Consider the following 27,513-nt stretch of genomic DNA (forward strand, 5'->3'; position numbering starts at 1 on the left):
GGGGCCTCTGGCTGTGGGATTTAGCAGTAGATAAGACAAAGCTGTTTTATTTTCAGAATAAACAATGTTCACAGGCTGTAGTTTAAAAGCCCCCCACAATTTTTTATAGATTTGGAATTTGCAGAACAGTGGATTAGCAATCTATGGTTTATCCTGGGAACATCAACTTGTTAAAATTGGGAAAATATGAGTCTAATTAAATTTTATGAAGGCAGCAGTAATATTTAGACAATCATAAAAACAAATGAACATTCATACAGAAAAAACCCCACAAAAACCTCTTCCCCTCCAAGCCTATTTTAAGAAAGCAAAAGTAACAAATACTGGTTAAATTCAAAATAAATCTACTCTTTATTTTTGTCAGCTTACTTCTCTCCTATTCCAGGAATACCTAGAAAAAGTGGTCACTTTATTTTTTTTGTCTGAGAAACCATTTTTAGTCATAAATTTTAGGAGGATTTCAGTATCACACTGTATTCATCACACAGGGAAAACATGAGTGTAGTTCCATTAGCCAATCTTGCAGCTGATTTTGTCTCAGCTGTGGTGTGGAAGGCACAAGGATCTTCCCAAGCTCTGGTGTTGCTGGTGCTTTGCAGTGCAGCGTGTTTTTCCTCCCTCCTCGTGTAGTTGCATATGCTCGCTGCCTTCCAGAGACGAGAGAGGCAGACTGGGGTGAAAGGGGGACTTGGAGCAAGACATGAGACGAGAGCTGCAGGCATTGCACTGGTGTAGCTTCCTCCCGTGTCCTTTAGAAATGCCTGAGGGCTTGCCTAGTCTTAATTTGTAATAACAAGTGATCTTTTATTGGCCCTACATCCTTTATGACTGTTTGGGAATCACCTGTCATTCTGGATACATGCTGCTATTTGGTATACGTGAAGGTGATGACTGTGTCTGTGTGGAAAGATCTGCCAAATAGCAAGATCTGCCCAGCAAATTAGAGGTTCTGGAGGGTTTTTTCTCCATCTTTGGATGTGTTTTTTCATATTTAGTTGGAGGTTTAATAGGAATTTTGCATAAGCACAAACCACCCGCTTTTATGTAAATATTTACTTTCGCATTCAAATATCTATTTAAAACTGCTATGGTTCTTAAGGATCTAAATTCCCCCAAAAGGCATCTAACTTGTGTGTAATTACTCTTGGAGAAGTAACTTGTTTTTTGGCTTTGCCAGGGAGATTGCTTAAGCACACTTAGAAAAATTATATAAACTTTTTAAACTGTAAAAGCTTCTTAGGCAGCCACCAGCAATAACAGTAAATAAAATGCTTGGGCTTTATTTGCACATAAACTCTTATTTTTACATAGGAATTAGGAATTTATATTTGATTTTTAATACAAAATGTTTCCAATAAATGCTAAGGATTTCAGTAATGCAGAAAGCTGCTACAAGTGTTTTTTTGAGCACTATGGAATTTTCCTAAAAGCTACATGAAGGCAGTAAAGCGTGAAATTACATGAAGTTTTCTTGAATGTAAAAGTGATTTTACATTTGTCATTTGCTATTTAGCCCTTCTTAGACCCCACTCCCCAATAATTTTCTTATTAACCAGGTACTACATTCCTTGACCATCTCTAATGAATAACAGAATTAGGCTATACATAAAAATTGCCATGAGGAAAAGCAAGAAGGTGATGAAAAAGGTGGCAAAGGCTCAAAGCAAAAGTTTAAGGAAACTCTTATATTTTCATTTTACCAAGTTAGGAGTTGAAGGAGAGTGTGTTTGTTGAGGCGAGAGAAGTGAGTGGTTTGGTAATTCAGATGCAAAGGAGCACAAGCTTGGAGAAACTGGTACAGAAAAAAATGCAGTGGCAGAGACATGTTCCTGAGAAAAGCCAGGACACAGTATCAGTTGGGATGTCTGAGGAGCAAGTGAGGGATCCAAGCTTGACACAAGGAGTCGAGGCTCTGCCTGCCTGGAGAAATCAAGAGTTTGGCACTGTATTGTACAGATTATATGCACAAGCATATACCTTATTTTGGAGAAAGGAACACATCTGATGCAGCAAGATCATTCCAGGTGTTACCTGTTCGAAAATGGTAATTGAATTGATAGTTATGGACAGTTTCTTGGCACTTAGAAAAGTGTATCAATCAAATAAGCAGGACAAAACAAAGGCTTGTATGTTTAGAGTCATTAAGCTTTGTGGCAAGTCATGTAGAGAATCAGTGTGTTTTAGGCAAGGGTGTTCTGCACTAGTTTTTTGTGTTATTTCTTAGTATTTGCTTTATATTAATGTTTATGCTTATTGCCCTTGTACTTCTGGGTAGGTTTGTAAGATCTGTTTTCTTTTTGATCAGCATGCTACAATTAAATATTTAATTCAATGGTGTTACTTAACTCTGTTTCTGGGAAATATTGCTGGTCTCGTATTTTTCTCTGTTTTAGAAACTTTATAGACTGTTATTTCATGACTTGAGAATAGAATGGGAAGGAACATGGAAGAGGGACTTGAAAAAAGTTGATTTTGGTTTTTGGAGATAAGACTGAGAGAGTTGAATCATGTGTTTTGGAGAAGACCATTATAAAGCCTAAAAATATTTTGTTTTGGTTTGTTTTTTTTAACAAAATATTTTGCTTATGGTGCAACTACATAGGTATACACTTCAGGATTTTTGGAAGCATTCTGAATTTGTGTAAATGTTATTACAAGCTGCATTCTGATAAAAAAAATTAGACAGCACATCTAATTGCAAGAATTAAAGGGAATTGAATGTTGAAGGACAATCCTTCCAACCAGCCCTAGCTTAACTGGAAAATGTCAAAACCTAACCAAGTCAAACCAAGAAAAAAAGAAATTATTTCTTTTTTTCTTCCTCCTCTTAAGCTGCAAAGTGGAACTGAACAGATGTGTAGACCTGTCTGGGTAAATTAAACAGATGTGGTCACCAGAGGATAGTCTTCAAGCTGCTAAAATAAATCTAAATAAACATATTACTGTAATCTATGTATCTCTCTTTTCTTTATTATTTTAATAGAATATTTCTTGTAAAGGCACACCTTGATTATTTTCAGTTTGTTATTCCATATTTTAGTAATGATTTAAGTCTGGTTTTGTTAGGCTCTACCTACCATTAGCAATGTGATATAGTGCAATGTGTTTCTGCCAAAAGCAGCACCTTCCAGAAAGCTTCTCAGCATGTCATAAAATAATCAGTCTTACAATGTTATATTATTAATGTTAGTGTTTCTTGAGAAAGCAAAAACTGAGTTGGAGCATCTGAGCAGTTTTTATTTTTGCAATTTGTGATTTTGCCTCACTATTCTTATCATTGCATCAATATAAGCTTTAATTTCCTAGTTAAGTGTGACAGATTTCAGCCTTTCAGGTCCTAAAAAGTCCTCTTAAAATCATCATTACCTTTAAGTAAAGACCAAGTCTGAGCATTTCAGAAAAAAATAATACCCCTTTTAGAACAATTCAAATGCAGACCCTGCATGTTTGAGTCATCAGCAGCAATAAACCATGTAATGGTGATGTCAAAAGTTTGTTTCATATTTTGTGTATTTGTGTTGTCCATAGCAGAAAAGTATTTAGTCAATTAACTTGTAGTTCCTTGGGCAACCATAGCAGCCGTTCCCTTCTGGAGCACTGAGGCTGGAGCACTGAGGTTGTACTGTAGGGTTGTCTATGCTGTGCTAGAGACCTACTGCTTTAAATTGATTTAGTTCTGGCATCCTGTAGTATTGTCAGGTGGTGGGCACTAAGAGGCTGTATAATTTCATTCTATAGGCTTCACTTTCCTTTAATTTTCACCATTTTTCTAGTTCAATAGCAAATGTGGGCTTTAGGGTGAACCTAAAAGGAGGTTGGTATTGAAGTAGAAAATAAGCTGCATTTATGTAAGCAAAGTTTGTGGTTCAAATTATCTGCCCTCGTCTATATATCTTTCTTTCCAAAGAGATTTTTTTTTCATATTTTTTTACCTCTGCAGTATTGAGATCGATGGCCTGTTCAACAAGGGTCAAGAAAATCTCTACCTAGCCATTAATATTCTTAAAATTTATGACAGCATGTGGGGAAAATACAAAATTTTTATGTCTTATCATTACTTAAGATGAATTATTGGGAGCTAGAAGCCAAGTCAAAAAAGAAATCTTGAATTTTAAGTTTTACCTGCTAGCAATACTGATTTGCTAATGATATATGTGTATGTGTGAATGTGTGTGTATGTACATATGCATACTTTAATGTAATTCCATGGTCTATATGCTGTAATCCTACCAGCATGCTCTGTCATGCCTCAGGCTTGCCAGCTTTCATTAAATATCCTTTTCTACTGTGGTACTTACTGTGAAAATTTGTGATTGCTGACCTGTACTTTAGTTCTATTATCTTATTCCTGCCCATAAAAATTGGACATGAGGACAGCTGGTAATGGTGACCTAACATGAGAAGTATAGCAGACTTATGCCAGCTATTCAGTTCAGGTTTTTTTTTGCCTTCACATTGGTTTCTTTCCTAATGGCACTAGCTTGGACAGAGATGCCTAAAGCCTGACTGCAGCAATTCCACTCCTCACCCTGGGACAACCAGTTAGGTGGAAGCTGGACTGCCAAAGCCTCACAAAATTTATATTTTTTTCACAGCATTTTCATATGCTTTTCCTGGTTCATCTAAATGTTTTGGAGCAGCTGACAGAGCACTGGAGAGTTGGCTGGCTCACAGTTTGTACTAGCTGAGGTCTGTAAATCCTGAGTTGCCTCAGGATTTATTCAGGTTGCCATCATGTTGGTTGTGGCCACCCTTTAGCTGTTTGGGGGCTGAAGGCTGCATTGCATGTGCTTTTAAGTTAATACCAGAACTGAGGAGAAAATGACCTTGTGGCCCAGGACTCAGGGGTTGTGAGTAGAGATGGAATAAATGACAGTTTCTTTTGAATATCCAGATTTGCATGTGATTCAAGTTGAACTTAATAAGCCAAGTATTCTTTGCTTGGTCTTTACTTGATTTGGTTGAGGCACTAGGAAACGAAAGAATGTGAAGATCCAGTTCACGCTGTGCTATTTGTTGTTAAGATACAGCTGTAATTTCAATAGTTATGCAAAGCTTGTCTACATTTTTTGCCATTTGATGCCTTCAGCTCTTGTGAGTTAGTTTTCATCCTCCCTCTTTACTGCAAACACAAGAGTCTTCTGCAGAAGGTGAAAGTTTCCCTGTTGCCTCTTAGTGGACTGGCTACTATAAATAAGCATGTTTAGGCTGGGATTCACCTCACTTAAACTGGGACACCTAAGTGTTGGTCATACCAGCCTAAGCTGATCATTGAGACAGTCCAAGGAGAGGAGTAGATACCTGCAGAGGGTGGTTTACCAGGGCTCTCTTTAGTCCTGGTTTCACAAGGTGTCTTGCTTTCTGGAAAACTGATGTCCTGCCATCCACTGCAAAGGAAGCTGAAGCTGAGTAGCTGTGAGTGACAGATGTAGCTAAACAGACTGAGCCGAGTGAATTTTAGGTGCTTTAAGGGTGGTACATCCTAGTCTAAAGGGTTTGCAGGGGCTCAGTGAACCAGATGGACTCAGTAGAGCCAAAAGAAACACATAAGGGCTCATGGTTCTTAGTCTCTTTGGTACACAGATGATTGTCAGCATAGCTTTGCTACCATACTTAAAAGTTGTTAAGGTAAACACTACAGTTAGTGAGTTTAGAGGACAAGCATTGAAATATAATTGTTTCCCAAAATGAACTTACATGAATGTACTGTGTTTGATTATGAAAACTTCCATGAAATTGTGGATTATGTCTTTGTTTTAATAATAGATGCTAAAGCATCAGTTAAAATGAAAGAACAAAAGTAGTAATGAAAAGTGAAATTCTTTGTAATAAGTATATGAGTTATTATGTTGTATTCTGTGAGTTAGACATATCTTACATTGAGAGTTAAAATTTAAAAATATTCCAGCACAGCTCTTGAGCCATGTAACAAATGAAGAAGATTAGAGAAAAACTGCCCAACATTAAAAGATCCAGCCTTGATTTTCTTTGGCTCAGATTGAAGCCATTATTCTAAATCCATTCCCTGGTTAAAATGTTCTTTTCTCTTTCTCAGATGGCTCTGATTTACAACTAATAGTGTGATTTTTAGCAAGCGTGGCACTTGATAAAGAGCAGCCTGTGGGAAAAAAGCTATACATAGAGCCTTATACTAGAAATAAAAATGTTTATTTTTCTATTGTCTTTAGTAGCAATTCTGACATATTCTGGAAGGTTTTCTAGTATTTCAGATACAGCTCCTGTGATAACATGATACTTTTTACTGTCCCAGTATTCTCAAAGTACACTGGAAGCAATGACAGAATTTCTTATTCTAAAGAAAAATGGGAAAAATGGCATTCAGCATATGATCATCAAATCAGTATTTGAGAATTTTTCCTTTTAGCCATTATTAATCTACTTTTTTTTTTTTGTGGGGAAAAGGTAGGGTTTAAAAAAAATGTAATACGGAAATATTATTTCCAATGTATAAACAGACATGGCAAGAATTTTTTGATGTTTGGGTTTTTTGCCCTTTCTCCTAGTTGGGAGCAGAGTGAAGCAGATAATTTATCCCATGTCATGTAAAAAAAAAATATATTTTTATGTATGAAAGAACAAAACATGAATATACAAATATAAACTAATGATTTATAGGTTTAAGTTTGTCCTTGTGCACAATTCTGTGTGTTGAAGCATTTGAAAGAGTTGAAGTAGCTGAAACATACTCCTGCTGTTTCAATATTCTTGATGATAATTTTCCATTTCACTGGCTCATGTACAATAGCTGGTGAGTTTGTTCAAGGGAATAAACAGGAAATAAAATCGAGCTGTCTCTGAATGTTACATTGCAACATGTACACAAGCCTGAAAGGTATTTTTGCACCTGCTTAATAACATATTTTTGGGACTCACAGTTCACTGCAGCCTTCTGTCACTGCACCTGATTAAAATCTGTGAGGAGTTACCTGCTGGCTTGAGAACATGGTGATAGAAAGCCATTTTCCTGTGTGCCTGAAAATTCCTTAATGTTTCTAAGTTAGCAGTATACAGTGTGTTACTTCAATCTTCCAGCTTTTCCTTGAATTGTTCCGCTCCACAGGAAGACTGTGAAGGACTCAAGATAAATGATAAAATAACTGAGTACCCTGAAAACTGTGGTAAAGAAAAATTCTTCTAGGAAACCCTAATTTTTTACTATTTCAAAAGGCAGGATCTGCACAGAATGCATGGGGATCTGCTTGCTATTCTGTTAATACCTTCACAGAGTCTTTAATAACCAAGTCTTCTGCCTCAGGGTGCTTTCATTTCTTATGCAGAAATTGTCAATCCTATGCTACTATTGTACTGAATCTTTCAGTCTTTGAGTACAAAAATTGCTTTTCATTCTATAAGAAAAAATGGAAATGGAATGGCAATGGAATTGCTACAAAATGAACACCGTATCCTTCTCTGGAGGAGGCATTCTATGGTGTTCTCCAGTACTGATCGAAGGGTAGCAAGTTGCAGCACTTGGTAGAGTACAGAGCAATATCCTATGCTCACTAAAAGGCATGGCTATGTGGCTGCTGGATGATCTGGACTGAAATCCTGCCACAGAAATCTGACCTTTGGCAGACCCTGCCTGTCAGCTTTGGTGTAAAATAGAAAATATATTCTGTTTGAGGAGGGAATGCTGCAGATAAGACCTGTTCAGGTGTTTGAATTTTCAAGGTGTTGATGCTGGAGATGTGTCATTTCAGGATGCCACAGATCTGCCTCCTCATCCCCTATTTCACGGCATTTCAGGAGTTGCCAAGAAGTAGCCTATTAATGTCAGAAACAGCAAGCCTAGAGGCCACCTAGAGCACTTGGCTCCTGTCAAAATATTTTGGGATTATTTTCACACCTTGCCTATTACATCTTGTTGCTTCCATGTATCATCTTCCCTACTGCTATTAGGACAGAGTTCTGTCACATTACAGCCCTTATACACTTTTTTAACGTTATACAGAGTAAATGGGTCATAAGTGGTTGAGAAACTGCTGCTGGGGAGAGCTCTTGCCAGGTAAGATATGTGATCATGATATGTCATGATGTCTCAAATAAAACAATGAGTTTTTACTTAATTATATTTTTCCTGGGATATATCAGGGCAATTTTATGGACTATATTGCATTGGTTTGAAATATAATTTTAAAAACAAAATACTATTTTTTCAAGCTTTCTGTTATCATCAAAGTGTGGCAAAAGTAGAGCTGGCAAGTTAAATAAAATGCTCAATTACTATTGTCCAGAGCATCTTTGTTGAAGCAGAGTTCACTAAAACAGGGCTGCAGTGATGTGGCTTGTCATATAACTTGATTAAAGTTGTGAAATAAATACAGCCTAACTACCGTGATTCAAAACTGAGGTAAAGTTAAAAAGAACTGTCAATATGGTCTGAGGTTCCTGGCTGGAAGAATATTTTCCTGATAACACTTTCCTTGTAAAGCTGAGTACCATTACTAGGACTTAAAATGCCTGACAATAAAAAAAGGGCCCTCTCAACCTTGCCTAGCAGGCTTCACATCCTTGGCTATCCCAGTGCTGCTGCCTGGGTTGGCACCTGGTATTATGGGTAGAACATCCTCCCCCCAAAACAAAAATTATTTTATTTTTGTCACAAAATATACATCTAAACTGTAACATCCTAGGTATATATTTATTTCTAAATGAGATCAAGATCAAGCTTCCTCTGTTTGGCATTTTGTCTTTCTTGTAGTGACAACCCTGGGTGTTTGGAAAGGCCAACACTTTTCCTTTTTTTCCAGCTGCTCAGTGTGGTCAATTGTGTGTGCATCATTAGAACTGAGGTAGAGGAAGTATCAGTGGGGCTTTTAAAACTGAAGTTTTAAAGTGGTGGGGTTAGAAAATCAGGGCATAACAGAGTACACCTGAGAAGAATAATTTTTTATGAGATATCTGGAAATCCAGAGGCAAATGCCATGGAATTTTTTTCAGGGATAGTTGGGTAAGAAATTAAAAATTTAATTCATAAAAAGAGTTCCATATTCAGAGGAGGATGGTGGTCTCCTGCTGTTGTGTATCTCTGACTTGAATCACTGGATGTAGTCAATATCACTAATCACTGCTGTTTCAATATATCAGTTCACATTTATCCTGCTACCTCTTTTTACCTTCTTTAATTGTTGAGAAGAGTAGTAAGACTTCAATAATATGATTTTGCAAAATATGAGTACTGTTCAAACCTGATGATAATTGTGCTAAACAGGAAAAATATCTCAGCTGCAGGCCACAGGCAGCCTTGGAACCAAGCCTTTGACCTATTCATTGTTGCCTGGTCCCAGGGTGCTGCAGGTAAGGCCACCAAGCAGACTTCCAGCTGCTTTATTGTGTTGTATATATTTTCCTAGCACTGTACTTATGGAGACTTTTTCTTCTGAGTCCTTTTTTAAAAGGCTAAACACAACCAATAAGTTGGGAAAAAGGTCTTAACCACAGGGGAGTAACTTGACAAATGAGAAGTTCAGTGGGAGATCTGGGAATGAAATTCATCTGCCACTTCTGTCAATTTAGTGTTCTTCCTGTCAGCTGCACTGTTCCTACAAAAGACATTTATTTCCTGGTATCTAGGTGTTATAGTTTCTTAGATATAAAGTTTATAGTGTTGTGTTTTAAGACTGATGCAGTTTTTATTTTGTACATTGATGTTTTGCGAAATAGGTACATTGGGGCAGGTTAAGAAGAGATAAATGTTGAACAGCAGCTCTCTTTAGAGACAGTGGATATTGGTCCCTTTTTTGATGGTACAACCAATATCTTTAATGAGAAAATGGAAATCTGTTTTGCACTTGATTATATAGTGAGGATGTCTAGGAACTGGGTTTTCAGTGTAATGATTGCTTGGGGTTTCATAATATGGTTCAGGTCCAGCTACATGATGGCCCTTGGTGGCATTTTAAGCTGGGTAGAGATGGAATATTGGCAATAGCTCTTTCAGCATGTTCATGGGAGGGTACCACATCTCATCTTAATGATTTTATTAATGGTCTACAGGAAAGAATAGGTATAAATCAAAGATACTCAGAGGAGAAGTTGTGAACTTCTGCAGAGTCTGAGAGAATTTTTAAAAATGGATTTGCTCTAAGAAGAATTCAGAAAGGTGATAGACTTCTCATGGAAATGAAGTATCTTTCAGCAAATGTGTGGAGTGAAAGGGTTAATCTCATAAATTACAGCAGTTTCAGAATTAAAGCAGGGAAAATATTGACAGAGGGTTACATGGCTGAAACAGATGAAGATGGGAATGAATCTTTGCCCCTGCTTCAAAAATAAACAGAATGATAGGTGAGTTTTTGGGAATTGGAGGGGAAAGTCGCATGATTGATTGGGCTGCTGAAAAATATCTGCTTGTCAGAGCACTGAATTGGAACAATTCAAGAAATACTGCCGATGAAAGATGAAGGGAAGAGAAAGTGAACTAGGATGGAATGTGCAGACTCAAGCAGATGGTCATATTACAGACTTAGCTGCCTGAGACTGCTCACAAGATCCAAGACTGGGGGCTGATAAACCTTTTCTCATGTATTCTTGAATGAAAGGGATGGTGTTGAGGGGAAATTTTCAGTCTGAATTGGAGTGAGAGGACCTGGTTCATGAAAGGTGTGTTCCTAGAGCCTTCTTGCTCTGGAACTCATTAGTTTCCATATACAGAAAAAAAAGTGTGTTTGTTCAGTTTGAGTCTCAGTATTTTATGACCTTGAACAAATTATTTACTTTAACAAGTGCCTCTGTTTTTCAGCTGAGATTAATGAGGTATTTCTCAGAAAAGTGTTGTAAAACGAAAACGCTTCAGTGATTATTTTCAGATACAGCATTTTCAGATATTGGTGAGGCTCAGGATTTATTAGCTATTGAGTGCTGTGGGGTTATTAAGTCTTTGATATTTGTTAAAGTCAGTTTTCTACCTTCCTAACTGACTCAGATAATAGAGATAATCTTGTGTTTGCCTGCAGAATATTATGGACACCTTTTCTAGCATGCTCTCACCTCTGTCTTTACTGCTACTGTTATTCACACCAGCAAAATCAAATATAGCATGGAGATCTCCCATGCTGTGATCACACTTTTGAGTGCAGAAGAGGCATAGCCTAGAACTAGTGAGTGAGGGTGGAACACAATACATTCTTACCAAATTCCTAAAATAGGTGAATTACATCAGAGATAAATTTGAAGTACTGAGGCTGTTAGAAGCTGAAATCAGCTCACCAGATGTTTGTGTTTAATTTAGTAGCTACACTTCATTGCAGATGTTTTCCACCACTCCATCAACTTTATCAGATGCAGAGTTAGCCATTGCTAAGTATGGTAACAAACAAATATATTATTAGACATTGACAGCTGAACTTGGCATTTTTTTAAGACTGTAGGACCACAGAAGGTGAGAAATAATAAAATGAACCATCTTATTTGGGAATATGATCATTAGCAGACACGGCAGAAGTCAGTCAAGAACATGCTAGCACATGCACATGAATGCTGAAACTAAATTTGACACTATTTCATGATGACTCAGTGGAAAAAAGAACTGGAGAGGAAGCATTTGGATTATGTGTATATAGAACATCTGCTTTCAGTGTTGTGTGCACGTTGCTATCACTAGTAAGTAGTTTGCTTGAGAAGGTGTCTGGCTAGCATATGCAGCTGAAGGTTACAGTCACCTACAAAACCACAGCAGTGCCCAGCCAGACCAAAGCCAGTGCTATCTATGCTTGTTTCTCCATGGAGCACCTCTCAGAGCACACAAGGTGCATTGTTACCTGGTTGTGCTGGAGCTGTGCATTCTGTTTGTTCATTGCCTTCTGATCATGCCTTTCATTTCCCTTGGGTGGCTGTGGAAGGCACAGACTAGGATGGGCACTGTGTCTGAGACACTCTGCAGTGTTGAAGCACAGCTCCCAGATAAACTCTGCTTTGCCATATAGCATCACACTGTTCATGTGGTGTGTAACAAGTTTTTTCCCTTGTATTTAGTATTTACTTTCAGACAAGCTCTTTGTGTCATTGTACTTCAGTGAAGACTTTTTCTGACAAGTACAGAATAGGAAACTATGTGACTCAATATGGGCTATTTTCTTCAGGTTTAGTTTTCCTTTTTTTTTTTTTCTGCCATGTGTCTTTAGTCCTGCAGATTGCTATGACATTGCTGTAATGTTGCAAATTGTTTTGATGACTAAGTTAGAACTTTTTGGGGAAGGAGGAGGAGGTAACATGGTTATTGTACTAGCAGCCGGCTTCATAGTCCTGTATTGAGAAATACCAGCTAATCTGGTCCTTTGGAATTCCATCTGTTCTGCCTGGGGTTTTCTTTCTCAAAGGAGGATTCCATTGGAATAAGGTTGAATTCTTAGGAAATTACTCCTCCTACAGGATAGAACTAAAACATGTACAATTAAATGTGTTCAGACCATTTAGAATTGCAAGACCAGAAAAGTCATCTCCTCTTCTCATCCTAAGACAAGTTCAGCTATGCATAAATCATCCTGAAAAAAGCTTCCTTGTGCAGTTTTTGCAGTCTTATTAGGCTTCTAAACAGGTCTATAAAAATGCTTTATTTTCTGAAAACTTTGCCCCGACTGTCTAATGCTTATTTCTTTAATTCATTAAGAGCCAGTTTAACCTGTCCCCTCTTCCATGTTTTAGTGACAAAAATACCAGTGTTGCCAAGTTTTCCCACCTCCTAAGCAGACTTCATCCCAGCAGTATTCCTAAATCTTTCTTTTTTTTTTTTCTCCTGTAACTATCATTAGTCTTTTTGCTCTCTGTCCTTCCCTTATGCAAAATGAAGAGTCAAAATGGCTGAACTGCACTATTGCAATGGTGATCTGCAACCAAAGAGATAGTGTAGTTGTGGTTCAGGCTCAGATAGAGTAATCAGAAGTTTGTGGCCTTTTCTTACTTCTGTCACAGTCTTTGTGTTCAGATGCCAGAAGCTTTGGAGTCATTGTCCTAAAGTGGTATTTAAAATTTGGTAGTTTGTTGACTGGCTGATTAGTCAAGAATAGAATTAACAGTAACGCTACTCTCTGAGTGTTCTGTTGCTGTCCTCTGTAGAGTTGTTGAAAAGCTATTTAATCTCTGCAGATCACAGTTCTTGCATGTTATGTACGTGGTGTTTAATAAATCTTGGTTTCTGTTTGTTGTCTGCAGGGACTTGGAGAAGGAAAAACACCATCTTAACTTTTTACTTGACTTCTCTGTTGTAGCTTTTTACCTTCTAAATCACAGAAGGAAAAGGCTCTGGAGCAACCAGTAGGACTTCTGTCAAGACTCAAAGCATGTTATGTATGGGTTTTTTTGTGGGTTTTTTTGGGTTTTTTTTTGGGTTTTTTTTTTTTTTTTTTCTGATCAGATGTCTAGGATCTTGTTAGGGGATTGATTTGTGGACCCTATTATCCTGTTAGCATATAGCATATGGTTTTCTGCAATTGTGTCTTGTGCTTGATGGCCTGTAGCTCTTTCAAACCTTTTATTCTACTCTCTAATCTAGTGTTTATCCCAACAAGACAAAGGGAAGTTGAGGTGAAGTTTGTAAGTCAAGAAGTATTCTACAGTTTCCCTAGGCAGAAAGCAATTTGTACTGGCTAAACTTCTATTTGTAAATCTACAAAATAGATTAAAGTATGTGTGGCACCTATTCCCATTGCACTGTTCAGTTGCACAGCTGAACAGTAAATTGGATGCAGTGAAGCAGAACTCTGCCTCTGTGACCTATTAAAAATTGAGATATTAAAATAAAGTCTGTCCTGAGATCCTGATTTATAGCATATGGAAGTTGAGGAAACCTTCCACTAACTGCAGTATTTGTCATAAAGTACAACAGTATGAATTTGAATGTACAAGCATAACTTACAAAGTTTAATCTTTGAATGTTGAATTTTGTAAACGTGACACTCTCTGTTCTCTATTCAGAATTGATATATTGTCAGGACACAGAAACATAGAGTCAGCATTATATCTTTGAGAGGTAATTATGTATAATCAGATTGTGAAGAGCACAGAAATTTATTTAGATTAGTAATAACTCATGTGTTATTTGTTGCATTCTCTGCAAAGAAGTAAAATATAAAGTATAAAATCTAAAATAAAGGAAAATACTTGGAAAAAGTTGCCTGTTTTTGTCATGAAATGGAAGGGAAACACAAACGTCGTAGTCATGATGTGATGAGTTAAAGCACCTCAGGCTGGAGCATACAGTGTTTCTAAATAAATGTATTATTTGTAATATATTGCTACTTTGTCTTCACCTTTTTCTGCAGAGGATTGTAGCAAGAGTAGAGGCTCCAATACTCTGCTCTTTTTGCATGGATAAAGTAAAACACTTGGAGGTAGTAATGGGATAGTTTGTAAAACAGGAGAATGACATACTGTAGGAAAATGTATTTTGCATTCCCAGAGAATGGTGAAAAAAAAAGAAATTATTCAATCTTTTAACTCCCCACTAAACCATTAGCAGATATGAATGAATTCAGAAGTTATAGAAGTATGTGAAATGATTAAAAGCTTAAAGGACTACAATGTGCAGAATAAAAATAAAATAAAAACAAACATGATGAATGTGGTATTTTAAAAAAAACCAACCAAACAAACCAACAAGTATCAGGTTTCCAGGAAAATGCCACAGCAAGTACTCCAAATCCCAGATACATCCATGTTGAAGAGGTACTAACACTGTAGATGTGCCCACCTGTGGGAATTGCCAGACGCTTGTTCTTTAATGGAACTACATTGAGAAGGTTAAGGATTAGTCAGAACTGACTTTACATGGGAGATGACAATTTTCAGGGTTTAATAGGACACAGTAAGACTATTAAAAGAAAATATATGCATGCATATATGTGTGAACAATATGACGAAAACATATCTACATAGAGATGTTGGAAGGTTGCCATGAGGTCTCCATACAACTTCTCTTCTTCAGGAAGAACAGGCTCAACTTTCCAGTCCTGTCTTCATAGAGATGGTGCTTCAGTCCTCAAACCCGGGGGGGAAAATACCTTTTTGGCTCAGGTTATCAGTCAGCTGGGCAGTGTGAGTGCCAGTTCTGTCTTCCTGTGGGCATGCTCTGTTATTGTAGCTAGATAGTATCCTCTTTGCTCCTCACATCCATATCTTTGGGATGGAGATTAAGTACTGCTCTTCTGAATTCCTTAGTGTCATGAAGCACCTCAGATTGTGAACTGAAGCATGAATGAGAATGGATAGAAGAATCATTCATTGAAGTATCTAAACTAAATGGACAGTTTCCCAAGTTAGATTCACACTTAGATGCAGTAAATGTAATACACCTGGGACTGTGCTCCATTGTTGTTATAGTGACTGACATTTCCTTGTACATTTGATAATTGTGTGCACAGAATTTGTGTGGTTTTTGGGACCTACTTTCCCTTGCTCTTGAGATGCCTCTTCTTTCAGTATCCACACCCTGGAAAAATAGAAGACAAAGCAGTGTCCTTGGACTTATTAGTGAAAGCTGCTATGATGACAGGGAATTGGGATGGAAATAGTAACATTTCAAATTTCTATGGAGGAAAAAGACAGATGTTTACCAAAGTGATGATTAATCAGCAAAACAAGAGTAGTTAAAATACCTGTCAGTGGAAAAGACTGCAGGGATTTTGGGTTTGTGCTACTGCTCTTTCTTCCAAGCTATACTGAAGCTTTTTCAAGACTATGAGAAACTTTGTATAATCTTTATCTGTTGTGGTTGTTTTGAATATGAACTTTAAAATAAATTTGAAGTTCATATAGATACTGGGTTTTATTTGCATTTTAATGAAATCAAGTATATACTAAACTCATTTATTTCAAAATTATTGAGACATGCTATTTTTGTCAAAGTGTGTTATTTTGATCTATTACAAAGACCTATAACTGTACGATAAAAGACTAGGTTTTGTTCTTTTGGCTATGCACTTCATATCATCAGCGCAGCTATGTACAGATATGCACAGACTTCTACATGTCTTGAAACACTCTGTCCAAGAGTTTATATTCCATATGGATAAAAAGTTTGTACAAGTGATTACATTTTAGCATTAGACACCTGTGCTTGAAGTTGGTTTCTTGAACTCTCAGATCTTTTTTTAGTTTACTGCAATATTAAATAATGTTCTCAGATGTGTTTAAAAGCCACCAGCATTATGGTCAGGAACTTTGCATTGCCTTTTACACCTTGAATTTTCAGTCATGTGTGAAGAGAGTTGATGTATTTGCTTAACTTTTGAAGGCTACAGTTACAGCCCTTTGAACTATGAATTATGTTGACCTGACAGGAAAAGCGATGATGATCTAATATCAGAAGATAATAGGAAGGAATGAGCCAGTTTGGGACATCTCATAATTCAAGATGTAAAAATATCTGAAAGATATTTTTCTTTAATAGACATTTAGTATGATGCATATTGTGGTGTTCGTTGTATAAGAACAAGGAGACCTTCAATGAAGGTCTCTTTGGTGGTGTGACTTAAGATAAGGAAATTTAGCTCTCTTGATACTGAAACTGCTTATCATTTCCTGATTTGAAAACAGTTTAGAAAAACACTGATGAGATGGTTGCCCACTTACCAGTCTGCTTTAAAGAAATGTAATGTAATGGAATTATGTATCTTAAAATAATTCTGCAGCGCAGTCAAGTTGAATATCTATAGGAAATCTTCTGAACACATAGTCAGTAAGTGTTGGAAGACTGAATCTAATGTGGAGCCTATATTAGACAATTCCATAATGATTGGCACAGAAATGCAAAGTAACTTAGAGCTCTGTGTGTGTGTGACACTCATTATCTGTAATTACCTTTCATGTGATCTGACAATGGCATCACATCTTTCTTAACCTCTGTGCCAGTTGTTTCAACACTACCTGGACTAGAACAGTAAGTTCCACAACACTGTGACTCTGAGGCCTGAATTAAGAGAACATTTTTTTTGAACATCTCCATAGAAAACAAAGAAAATATAACAGAGTTGAAATTTAGTTTGTTTTAATGAACATGTCCTACCAACCCAGAAACAAACTTTGGAAAATGGTATGAGAGAGTGATTGACTTTCATTAACTTGTAAGCATTTATTAATAAAATGTCTTTTTTTTTTGTTTGCCAAGTATGTAACAAAATAATCTGTGTATGCCATACACTGCGCAGAGTAGGAAGACAAAAACATTTGCAAAATGTATCGAGTAAATTTGTGTGTCAAGAAATTTAGCATTTGCTGTATTCCTGTTCTTTATCCATTGGCAGTCAGCATCTGCATTATACATGTGCGCCTGGTAATTGAACTTAATTGGTTTACAGAGAAGTGTATAATACATTAGATCATTAACTAAAATTAAGTATGTTAGGGACTTGCTCCAAACCAACTTATATTTTTCTGCTGTCAGCATGCAATAATTTTTGTAGATGGGGTATGTCGAGCACTTTTCAGATGTTCTCTAAAAACCTGGCTTACAATGGTAGAAAATGGGGCAATAAAAAACAAAATTAGTGGTTCATTTCAGTAGAAAGTTGCCTTATTATGTTGTTTGCTTCTGGCTGTGGAGGTACAATGTTCAAATCTTCTTTAGCGCTGCTTTGTGGAGACAATTCTAGGACAATGGTGACAGGGTTACTGAAATTTTGATTCTGCTGGGGTGGTTACTTCAGGAAGAAGGGCTAGGAAGAGAAAGAAGAAGGAGAGTGTATTTATATAGCTTCAATCTAACATCATTATTTTTAACCTGAAAAGAAACTTTATTTTAATCAAATGTAATTAAGATTAGGAAATAGTAATTTAGTGCTTTAAAAAGTAAACACAACCAACAACTTGCTCTCCCCCCCCAAATGCTCTGGGTTTTAATAGATGATTTAACTCTACAAAGAGTACACAACAAAGCTGTTAGGTCTGTATGTGTGGTCTTTTCCATCCTTGATATTGGCCTTCAGGGAATTTTCTTTGTTAGCTGTGATTTTACGTTGTGAGCTTCACCAGTAGCGTATGCATGTATTACGTTTTTTGGATTTAATGCCTGACTGGAAGCAGTTATTACTTTTCACCTCTACAATTGACTGTGGATTGCAGCATGGGCACTTCTGCTGGTATACAAGGAAAATTGCTTTACCTACACTTACCTTTTACATATGGGAACAATTAAAAAAGGGTAGCAGAAATTAATTTTTTCGAGTGTCCGATTAAACCCTATGTAAGCTCCTGTTCTTTTCTGATTGAGATACAATTTAATTTAGTCTAGTTAAATTATTTGAGTGAAGTAAATGGAACAAATGAAAAACTAGCTTAATTCAGGATAAATGTTTATGGGTGGCTTCAAATGATTCAGTTCAATTTAAATTCAGGCGTTCATTTAATTTGATGAACTTTTCTGAATGTCCCTCTGTAGTAAACTGCCTATAAGAACAACTCCTTTGGTAAACATTCCTGCTTTAATGCATGCATTTTTCAAGTCATAGCCTGCTTCTAGTTGCACACTTCATCCTGTAGTTTTATTGTTCTATTGAATTTTAGTTACAGTGTTCAATATGTCCTCTTCATAGTAATTAATTTGAAATTTATTATTGGAAACTCATAAATGAATTGGCAGAATGCATAGAGAGATGCTATTTTTTCTATTCTAAAACAAAAAAATCTTTGCTAGAAAATAGATTCATTGCAACACAATTTTCTTTCTTTAACTGGAACCATATTTCTATAGAGATTCTTAAGCTGCTGATTGTGTTACTTAAAAGAACTGTGATTTAAATAAGGGTCTGCCTCTGTTTTTTAGGGCTTGCTGATAAGATCTTTTACTATTACTACACAGTAAATAGTCCTGTAAAATTTTAGTTAATACATATTAAGGACTAAGGAACACACTGTTTGCTTTGCTGTGTACAAGATATCATTGCTTTCTCCTAGACCTTCCTTTCTTTGAAATACTTAGCAGAGCCATGGGACAGCTCTCCCAATAACTTATTTTCCCTTTTAATTCTGAGTATTTCCTGTCTGTCTTTATATGCTTGCACATTAGGATAAGCACAGAGCACTTAATAAAAAAGTTCATAAAGTCTATTAAACTCAGTATAAGATAGTGGTAGTACTTTCTCTGATTAGCTTCAGCACTCTGCTTAGTCATCATACTTTTGTTATCTTCTATCACAGTCTTTCTTGCTTGCAAAGGTCTCAGCAAGTCACCACACCTCCTTCTGTTAAGAAACTGTGGGTAGTTCTCTCCACAGCTTTTACAAGGAGCAGCAGTGAATAGGCACTAGCTTTTTGGAAGTAAAATCTTTTATTTATACAAGATTATGCTTTTCAACTAACTGCAAAAACCACTAATTTATGAACTATTTGTACAAAATGACTCTGAAGATAGGAAGAATATTTTTTTCCTTATTTCCTTTTTTCCTTATTTCTTTATTTCTTTACAACCTTCTAAGCAAGTTGCACTAACTAGAATACATGCAGTATATACACAAACAAGTTAATTCACATGTATATGGTACCCATCGATTAACTGATTTGAAGCTTTTCTACTTCTTTGCATTGTATGGCTGACCTATGAAAGAAATACTAATTCCTGTGTACTTCCTGTGTAGTTAAAATAAAACTCCCGCTCTGACTTTTAATACCAGGATAGGTAAACAGAAAAAATTCTTTTAATTGATTTGCTCACATTTACAATTCAAAATAAAAAAATATGCTGGGGTTTGATTCTGCTTGTGTTAAGGGAAAACAGTTTGTGCATTTAACAATTATTTTCTAAAAGCTTCCATACGTCTTACTGGGTCAGAAACATAACCCTAGTTCTCTTTTTGCTTTTTCTTTTTGGTAGGATGATGAAGTGGTTCTGCAGTGCACTGCAACCGTTCACAAGGAGCAACAGAAATTGTGTCTTGCTGCAGAAGGATTTGGCAACAGGCTTTGCTTTTTGGAATCCACATCAAATTCTAAGGTACCACTGAGTGTTTTAATTGTCATTTCATGTCACAAAGCAACGATAGTTGTAACATTGCTTGCTTTGATGTAATATACACAAATCTGTGGAGGAGAAGGGACAAATCAAGTCTATGAAGAATAAAAGGAATATTTAATGCCCGTTAAATGAATAATTTTTCCGTTGTCCTTTGGCTGGAGTCTAGTGTGGTGTTTTCAATTGATTTTAATTTACTTTAAAACTAGTTAGCTGCAGAAGACCACCCCAAATAATATGCTTGTTATTTTGCTTGTCTGAACTCAGTTGCAGTAAGCCACAGAGCAACTTGTGTATTGCAAATTGAGAGACAAGGTGATTGCTCTGATTCTAACTTCACAGAAAAGAAAGCGATTATTATATTTGTAGCAAGTTTTTATTCTGTGTCATTTATGTTGAAATGGTTATTACTTCGAGACCTGATTCCCTATCTGAGCATAGTGCAACTATCAAAATGACCTCATCTAACACATTTTATCTAAGCCTCCTCTAACTCTGGTATATATGCAGTAGATAGTTTCAAAAATAACTATGCTGTTTATTGCAAAGAAGGGATTGTGTTTCACAATCACATATGCTCAAATAAATACTATGAAGACAAAAATGGGCCTCCTGAGGGCAGAACTGGTTTTGTGGACAAAGAAATGGATATACTTAGACATTTTTTTCATAGAAAGGAAAGAATGTTGTTTAACATACTTTTTTCTTTAGTTAAAATATAAATATTCAGCAAGAAAATATAATAAAGGTAAGGCATCTGAAAAGACATTTAGATTTAGAACAAAAGATTTAGAACAAAAAATGATGGTTATCTTGCCAGCTTTCATAACATCACTTTGATTTTCTCTGATACTTCACAGAGTAATGCTTCATTTTCTGTCTCATCATTTTGAATGCATTATTCATAATAATAAATTTTTCACTAGGATATTAATGATTCATTATAATAGCAGTGATCTTGATGAAGTAATTCATGCTACTCTGTTTTAAATGAATCTTTTTAACAATAAAAATGTCCTAGGATAGAAGTGGTTGTAGTTATAGTTGCCTGTGAGGCCTGAAAGATTTATTTAATGAATTTCTTATCATCCAGTAGGTCTGGATATTAGATCTAGTCTCTCTCTTCCCATATAAAACTCCTGAATATTCCTGTCTTTGAGGAATACAGTGTAGATTTCATATCAGTTTTGTATGCTGGTTTGCTGATGCTGCTTTTTCTCCTTGTTTTATGAAACAATCTGTATTCTTCTCATTCTTCATGAGCTTGGGGCTAAAAAAAACAAACAAAAGAAAGCCCATGCAGCTCATCTGTGTTTTAATTTTTGAGGGCTGACAGTTGCTAGGATGAACTCATCTGAAGTCATTCGTAGATATAAATACTGAGGGAGCCATAAAATTATCAAATCCTTAAAGCAAAGTTGACTATAAATAACAGTAAATAAATTTATTTTTTATCCCTCATGTCTGTATCCGTAGCATGTTACTGTTGCATTATATAAGGAAGAACATAGGAAATATTCAAAGAGGTGTGGTAATCTGAAAATAGTTCTAACAGAATTCTTGAGCCTGTTAAAATGCATGCCTTAGAGACTGTTTTCCAGGTAGAGTGGGATTGTGATGCCCTTTAATGCAAATAGAAGTGGAGCATCTGATTTACAGGCAAGGATCAAGGCTAATAGACTTCAGCTATCATCCTGGACTTGCATTTTTGAGAATGCTTGTTGCTGTGCTGTGCTTTTCTCCAGTGTCTTTCAGGATGTGGGTCCTCACGGTGTAGCTGACGTTTTATTAGCACAACTTCTTTGTGTGCCCTTTCCTGCCCCAGGATCACGAAATAACTCACACTGCTTAAGTAATGGTCAAATTGAAGATATATCTTGATAAAATAATTTGCTAACAGTGGACTATTAATACTTATCTCTGTACAGCAATAACACTGGGAGATAAGGCAGAAGATTAATAGACAAAGTAAAACAAGTTCACTCACCTGTTCCCATGAGCAGCCAGGTGTTCATCCTGAGGAAAGCAAGGCTTTACTGTGAATCATGGTGGCTTGTGAAGACAAATGCTGTCATTCTGATCACTCCCTGCTTCCTTTTTCATCTTCCCTCCTGAGCATGAGGTCATATGGTCTGGAATATCTCTTGGGTTTGTTGGAGTCTGCTGTCCTGGCAGTGTCCCCTCACAACTCCTTGTGACCTCAGCCTGCTTGGTTGAGGACCAGAAAGGTCTTGTCATTGAGCAATTTGCAGCCTTGCACTAATTGACCCCATATACTGAAGAGCAAGATAAGAGATAAACAAGACATCAGGTCTAAATTATGTGTAATTTTACTAAAAGGAGACAGTCCTGCATATAAAACATACAGGCTTGCCCAAGATAGACTCATGACTACCTCATCTGTAGAGGTGTAGTAGCTCAAGAAAAAATATTTCTATATCAATTTCTACCAATTTCAAAGTAAATATGTCTCAAAAGAAATCTTCTAGGAATAGGTTGGAAGTGTCAAGTGTATAACAATATTAGATTTATAAACCATCAAAAATTTTTAGCATTGAAAAAGCTGTAGCAGCAAGAATAAAACCCAAGGAGGACATGCTGAAGACAAAATTTAAAATGCTTACTTTCCTCATCTCATGTGATTATTTCTTCAGCAAGTTTTGTCATATATATAGCATGAATTTTTATTTCATGAAGAAGAAGAAGAAAATAAGGATGGCTGTCTTCAGGAAAAAAAGGCAAAAGTCTCATTGTCATGGTTTGACCCCAGCCAGCAACCAAAGCCCACAGAGAGTGCTCGCTCACTCCCCCAGTGGGGTCAGGGGTGGGACCAGGGAGAGAACCAGAAGGGTAAAACTGAGAAAGCAGAAAAGGCCTTGGCTCTGTGCAAGCCCTGCTCAGCAATAACAAAAACATCTTTATATTATCAACCCCGTGTTCAGCACAAATCCAAAACACAGTCCTGTACCAGCCAGTGGGCAGAAAATTACCTCAACTCCAGCCAAAATCAGCAGACCTGTAGACTTCTGTTTAGGCAATTGTCTATAGGTAATTTTGCTTTATCATTGCTTGCTGTACTTTTAAATTCATCCCTTTTATTAAAACATGAATTAACTTATCTCAAGATCAGTGAGATCTATTTCTTTACATTTGAATGTTGTTGCTTTCTTTATATAAACATATTGGTCATAGGAGGCAGTCTATTCATTAAAAGATGATGTTGTCTTGCTAGTGAAGTGATTTTTCTTTAGACTTAAATAGTGCATAGATTGCTGAAAAGGAAACAAGGTGGAACTGTGTTTTAACAGCTTCTGAAAACTATTCCTGTCCATTGTGCAGAATGAAAAATATGAAGCTCTGGGTCAGTCACAAAGGTGGTGTTGATCCCTTGTGAATGACTGCAGAGCAGAACACTGAAAGCTAAGTTAGGCTTTTCTAAATGGCGTAAGGGTTTGGGTTTTTTTCCTGTTTCTATGGCAGGTGGTAAACTCATATTCATTTCATTATGCCCTGAGGTATGGCCCTACTTTACATCATTAAAAAGTACTGATAAAAACTATGTGTGGGGCTTTTTTCCCCTCTTGAAGTCTCTCTAATTTGAACTTGAGAGAGGGGAGGATAACATAGTGAGGGTTTTTGAAGGTCTAAAAAGGCCACCCAATTTTTTTTGGTGGTTCTTTTTTTTCCCTTCATTTAACTTTTTGAAGAAGGCAAGAAGGCAGTGCAGTGTGTGATCCTATGGTTTGATCTTTTTTACATATACTAAGTTTCAGTGCTGAGAGCAGAGTCCAGAAACTGATAATAATTCTATTTGTAAAGTTAAGGAGGTATTTCATATGGAAGACTTTGGTAACTTATTTTCCATTTTGCTTTTGAAGAATCTCTTCTGTATCAGAGCAGAATGGTTCTTCAGATTTGGTGTATGCCAGTTGGTTGGGAATTCTGACTCCATTATCCAGAGTATGTCAGTGATGCTCTGTTGTTTGTTGGCCCCTAGATGCTACTGTTGTGTAAGGAAGTAGAAAAAAAGCCTGATGGTAAGAGTGACATATTGCTTCTTGTGCTGACAAATAAAAATAATTAGATTTTTATCTTTGCCCTTTTTTTAGTCAAATGAATTGGCTGGAGCTGGACAGGTGGCCATGCTTAAAGGGAAGAGGACAATGTGGGGAGGGGGACTGGAGGCGGTTATACCTGGCACAGACAAGGCTACATGGAAGTATGATTCTTTAGGTATTTATGCAAGCTGTGTCCATGCCAGCAGTCAAATTATGTATGGATGTGTCTGGAGAAGGATGTCATCCTGAATGGTGGGATATTGGCCTGAACTCCTGTACCCTGATTGCCTCTGGGAGAAAAAAATCTTTTCTCTGTTTGTCTTCCAGAGCGTAAGATCTGAAGGCAAAGTTGCCTTATTTTTTTTGTCTTTTACAGCAAACGTATTCTCAGTGGCCAAGACAAATAATCTGTCTCCAGAGAGACTGAGTCTGAAATTCTCTCTGACAGCTGAGAAACAGTACCTGCATTGTGCACAGTTTTTGATTGTGTAAATCCAAATAGATAAAAAAGCATGTGGTGTCTATTAACATATGGATGCAAGCAGATACTTTTTGAGCAGTCAAAAGTTTGGTTTTGTTCTCAGAAATTAGATCAGTGTTGTTTGCTTGTGTTTACATTGGGTCATTCTCTGAATATGTCATTTAGTAAGGCGGTTGGTGGAATTTTTTTTTAATGTAATTGCTGTGATTCATTTCTGTACATGAGTTTCCACTTCATCCTTTTCTAATAAGTAAAAAAATTTGTAGCTGCACCTCTAGGGCCATTTAAATTGCTTTTGTGTCATATTGCCAAAATGATTATTCCCATTTAATGATAAAGATGGCATTTAATCTTATGTTCAGATGACTCCATTTAGCCAACTTTGACTAAAACTGGTGATTTCAATAATTTAAATTGAGAGAATTTATGAATATTTGCACATTACTTGGCCTACTTGACATACATAAATTAGACACAGGTAGATGAAGTCTTCATAGGTGTAGATCAGGCTGGATTTTGTTCAGTGAGTCATTCTTTCTCAGTAAAATGCTCTCTAGGAGTAATGTAAATAAAAACAGTGTGTTTCACAACATTTTATATAGTTTTATGCAACGTAGGATTTACAAATTTTTAAAAATTATCTTTATTATTTATGTATATCCAAATCAGTTTTTACTTCTTGTAACTATTGTATGAATTTTGAGCCTAAATGCAGATTGGTAGTTATATTCATCAGACCTGATTGTGATCCTTGCAATTAGTCCCAGAAACCAACATAAATGTTTATTGAGATGGAAATTAAACAATTTGAAATGAACGTGAAACATTTGGACTGTGAAAAACACTGTCAGATCTCCATGGCTGTAAAGCAGCAATAGAAATATGGCTTTTATGTCAGCTGAATATTGTGGGCATTGGTCCTAGGTACAGTAATATAGAATATTTGTACTGTCACCTGTAACTCAGGTAGTTTTTAAAAAGAAAACAAAATGTGTGATATCAAGCAGGTCACCAAAGACTAAATAGTGTAATAATCATAGATCCGATCTGTGAAACCTTAGTATTTTCATTTTTCATTATATCTCCCATTGAAGCAGATATTTGAAGTTTTAAATTCACATAGGAATCGATTATTTCTGATCTTAAAGAAATGTTTTTTATCAAATCTAGTTTTGCCTGAGATATACATTGAGTTTTAACTTAATAAGGCATTATTTGCTACAAAATTTGAATTTAAAACTCTTCCTATCTTCAAACTACATTCATGAATGGAAAAGGGTTTCTTTTTAAATGATGCTCACTTACTTAATATTTTTAAAAGTAAGACATTATTATAGGCCAGTTTTCTGGTTTTGGGGATAACCCTGAATGCTTAATACTAATTATTTGGAACCCATGGAGTTTTATTATAAAACTTTAAATGTACTTTAATGTATTGTGTACTTGGGATTTTCTAGTCAAAATCTATTTTAGAAATATGTAACACTGTAATTGATAAAGCACCTGGGAAAACACTTCCAAAGGAAAGTTCTGAATTCCTAAATATGCTGGTAGAGTTCATGACATGTAACCTGAACATACAGTGACAAAAACTGAAAGATAGAATCAAAGTAATATTGTAGGTCAGTTTAGTTGATGATAATACTCCAAGTGATGGCACTGAATGAAAGGATAGTATATATGATATCTATGCTTGCATCATGTTTGCTATTGATGAAACAATGCAAGAAAGATTTCAAAATCTCATTTTTTAAAATATTAGTGAGTTGTTTCACATTATTAGTGACATAGGCCATCCATTCAAGAAACTTAGCCCAAAGTTATAAAATTTATGAAATTTAATGAACAAAACATGAGTTGTAGTTTCTCCAGATGAAATGTGGTTTGCAACGTTCATCATTATCTAAATGTATGTTAAAAACAAACAAACCCTAAATGTTTACAAACCCACATATAATGTGGCTGTTTTGGCTGTTTTTTCTTTGTTTGTGTAGGAGGTTTTTTTGTTGTTTTTGTGGTGTTTGTTTTCATTTGTGTGGGTTTTTTTTTTTTTTTTTTGTAGAACAGATGTAGGAATTCCACTTCTGGTCTAAAATAAGTGAAGAAAACCTGAAAAATCCCATTAAATCAATTTTCCTTTATAACTATATATCCCAGTAACTGTTTAGGCATCTTATTACTTAAAGATTAAAATGTAAAAAGAAGTAGATATGATGCTGAAAAATCTTGTCTGAGATATGGCTGTAACACAAACACTGTGATCAAATGAAGTCAGATATGTGGTGTACAGTCCTGTAATTGGTTTGGTAAGTTTCTACAGGCTTCTAAAAGCCTGCCAGTTTGCTGTGATTTATTTTCTGAGTCCTAACATTTTTAGCTCAGTTCCTAGTAAAAAGGAAAGTTGCTGTCATTGCATGATCGGTTTATCTATTTGCATTTTGAACAGTCTGTTCAAAGCAGTGCCTTCATCCAAGTGCACAGTTGATGGCTTCTGATGGTTGGGTTTGTCTTTTTCCCCATATAGTATATAAACCTTGTGACTCTTTAATAATCTTGGGACTATATGTTAAGGACTACAAACAGATTACTCGTCTTCACCAAATGCAGTAACTGTAGTAAAATACAATAAGAAAGTCCTTGAAAGATAAATAAGTGATATATAGAGGAAATCAAAAATATTTTGAGGTAGGAGTTCTTATTTGGGTACATTCATGTCTGATGGGAGTTTGAGTGCTGGTTTTTCAGTGCAAGCTCCCCCCAGAAGCTTCAGGCTTGCTGCCTTACCCTGGGAAACTGAACATCACAAGGTTACACAGCTGGCATGTTCTGCCAAGTCCCCCGGAGCTCAGCATTTTAAATATTTTCTCTGAAGGGTTAGAGTGAAATGTACTTCATTAGTACATGCAGAGTAGTTACAAAGCAGTCATTTGAGTTTTAATTAGACTGATATGTAGCTACACATCTGAAAACCTGAAAAAACATTAATAAATCTGTGTTTCAAGCTAAGAACACAT

The 27,513-nt window shown here is 36.2% G+C and overlaps 1 protein-coding gene across 6 annotated transcripts in view; it reads left to right on the top strand.

Annotated features, from left to right (window-relative positions):
- Positions 1 to 27,513, top strand: part of RYR2 (ryanodine receptor 2) — a 385,403-nt gene that overhangs the window by 76,837 nt on the left and 281,053 nt on the right. For all 6 annotated transcript variants that reach the window (XM_071432561.1, XM_071432585.1, XM_071432571.1 and 3 more), the window contains exon 2: positions 19,823 to 19,942. In XM_071432561.1, coding sequence (XP_071288662.1) covers positions 19,823 to 19,942 — 120 coding nt within the window. The remainder of the gene's footprint in view (positions 1 to 19,822; positions 19,943 to 27,513) is intronic.

Source organism: Agelaius tricolor, unplaced genomic scaffold, assembly GCF_023055355.1.
Source record: "Agelaius tricolor isolate 1412-34295 unplaced genomic scaffold, bAgeTri1.0.p SCAF_1, whole genome shotgun sequence".
Taxonomy (NCBI): domain Eukaryota; kingdom Metazoa; phylum Chordata; class Aves; order Passeriformes; family Icteridae; genus Agelaius; species Agelaius tricolor.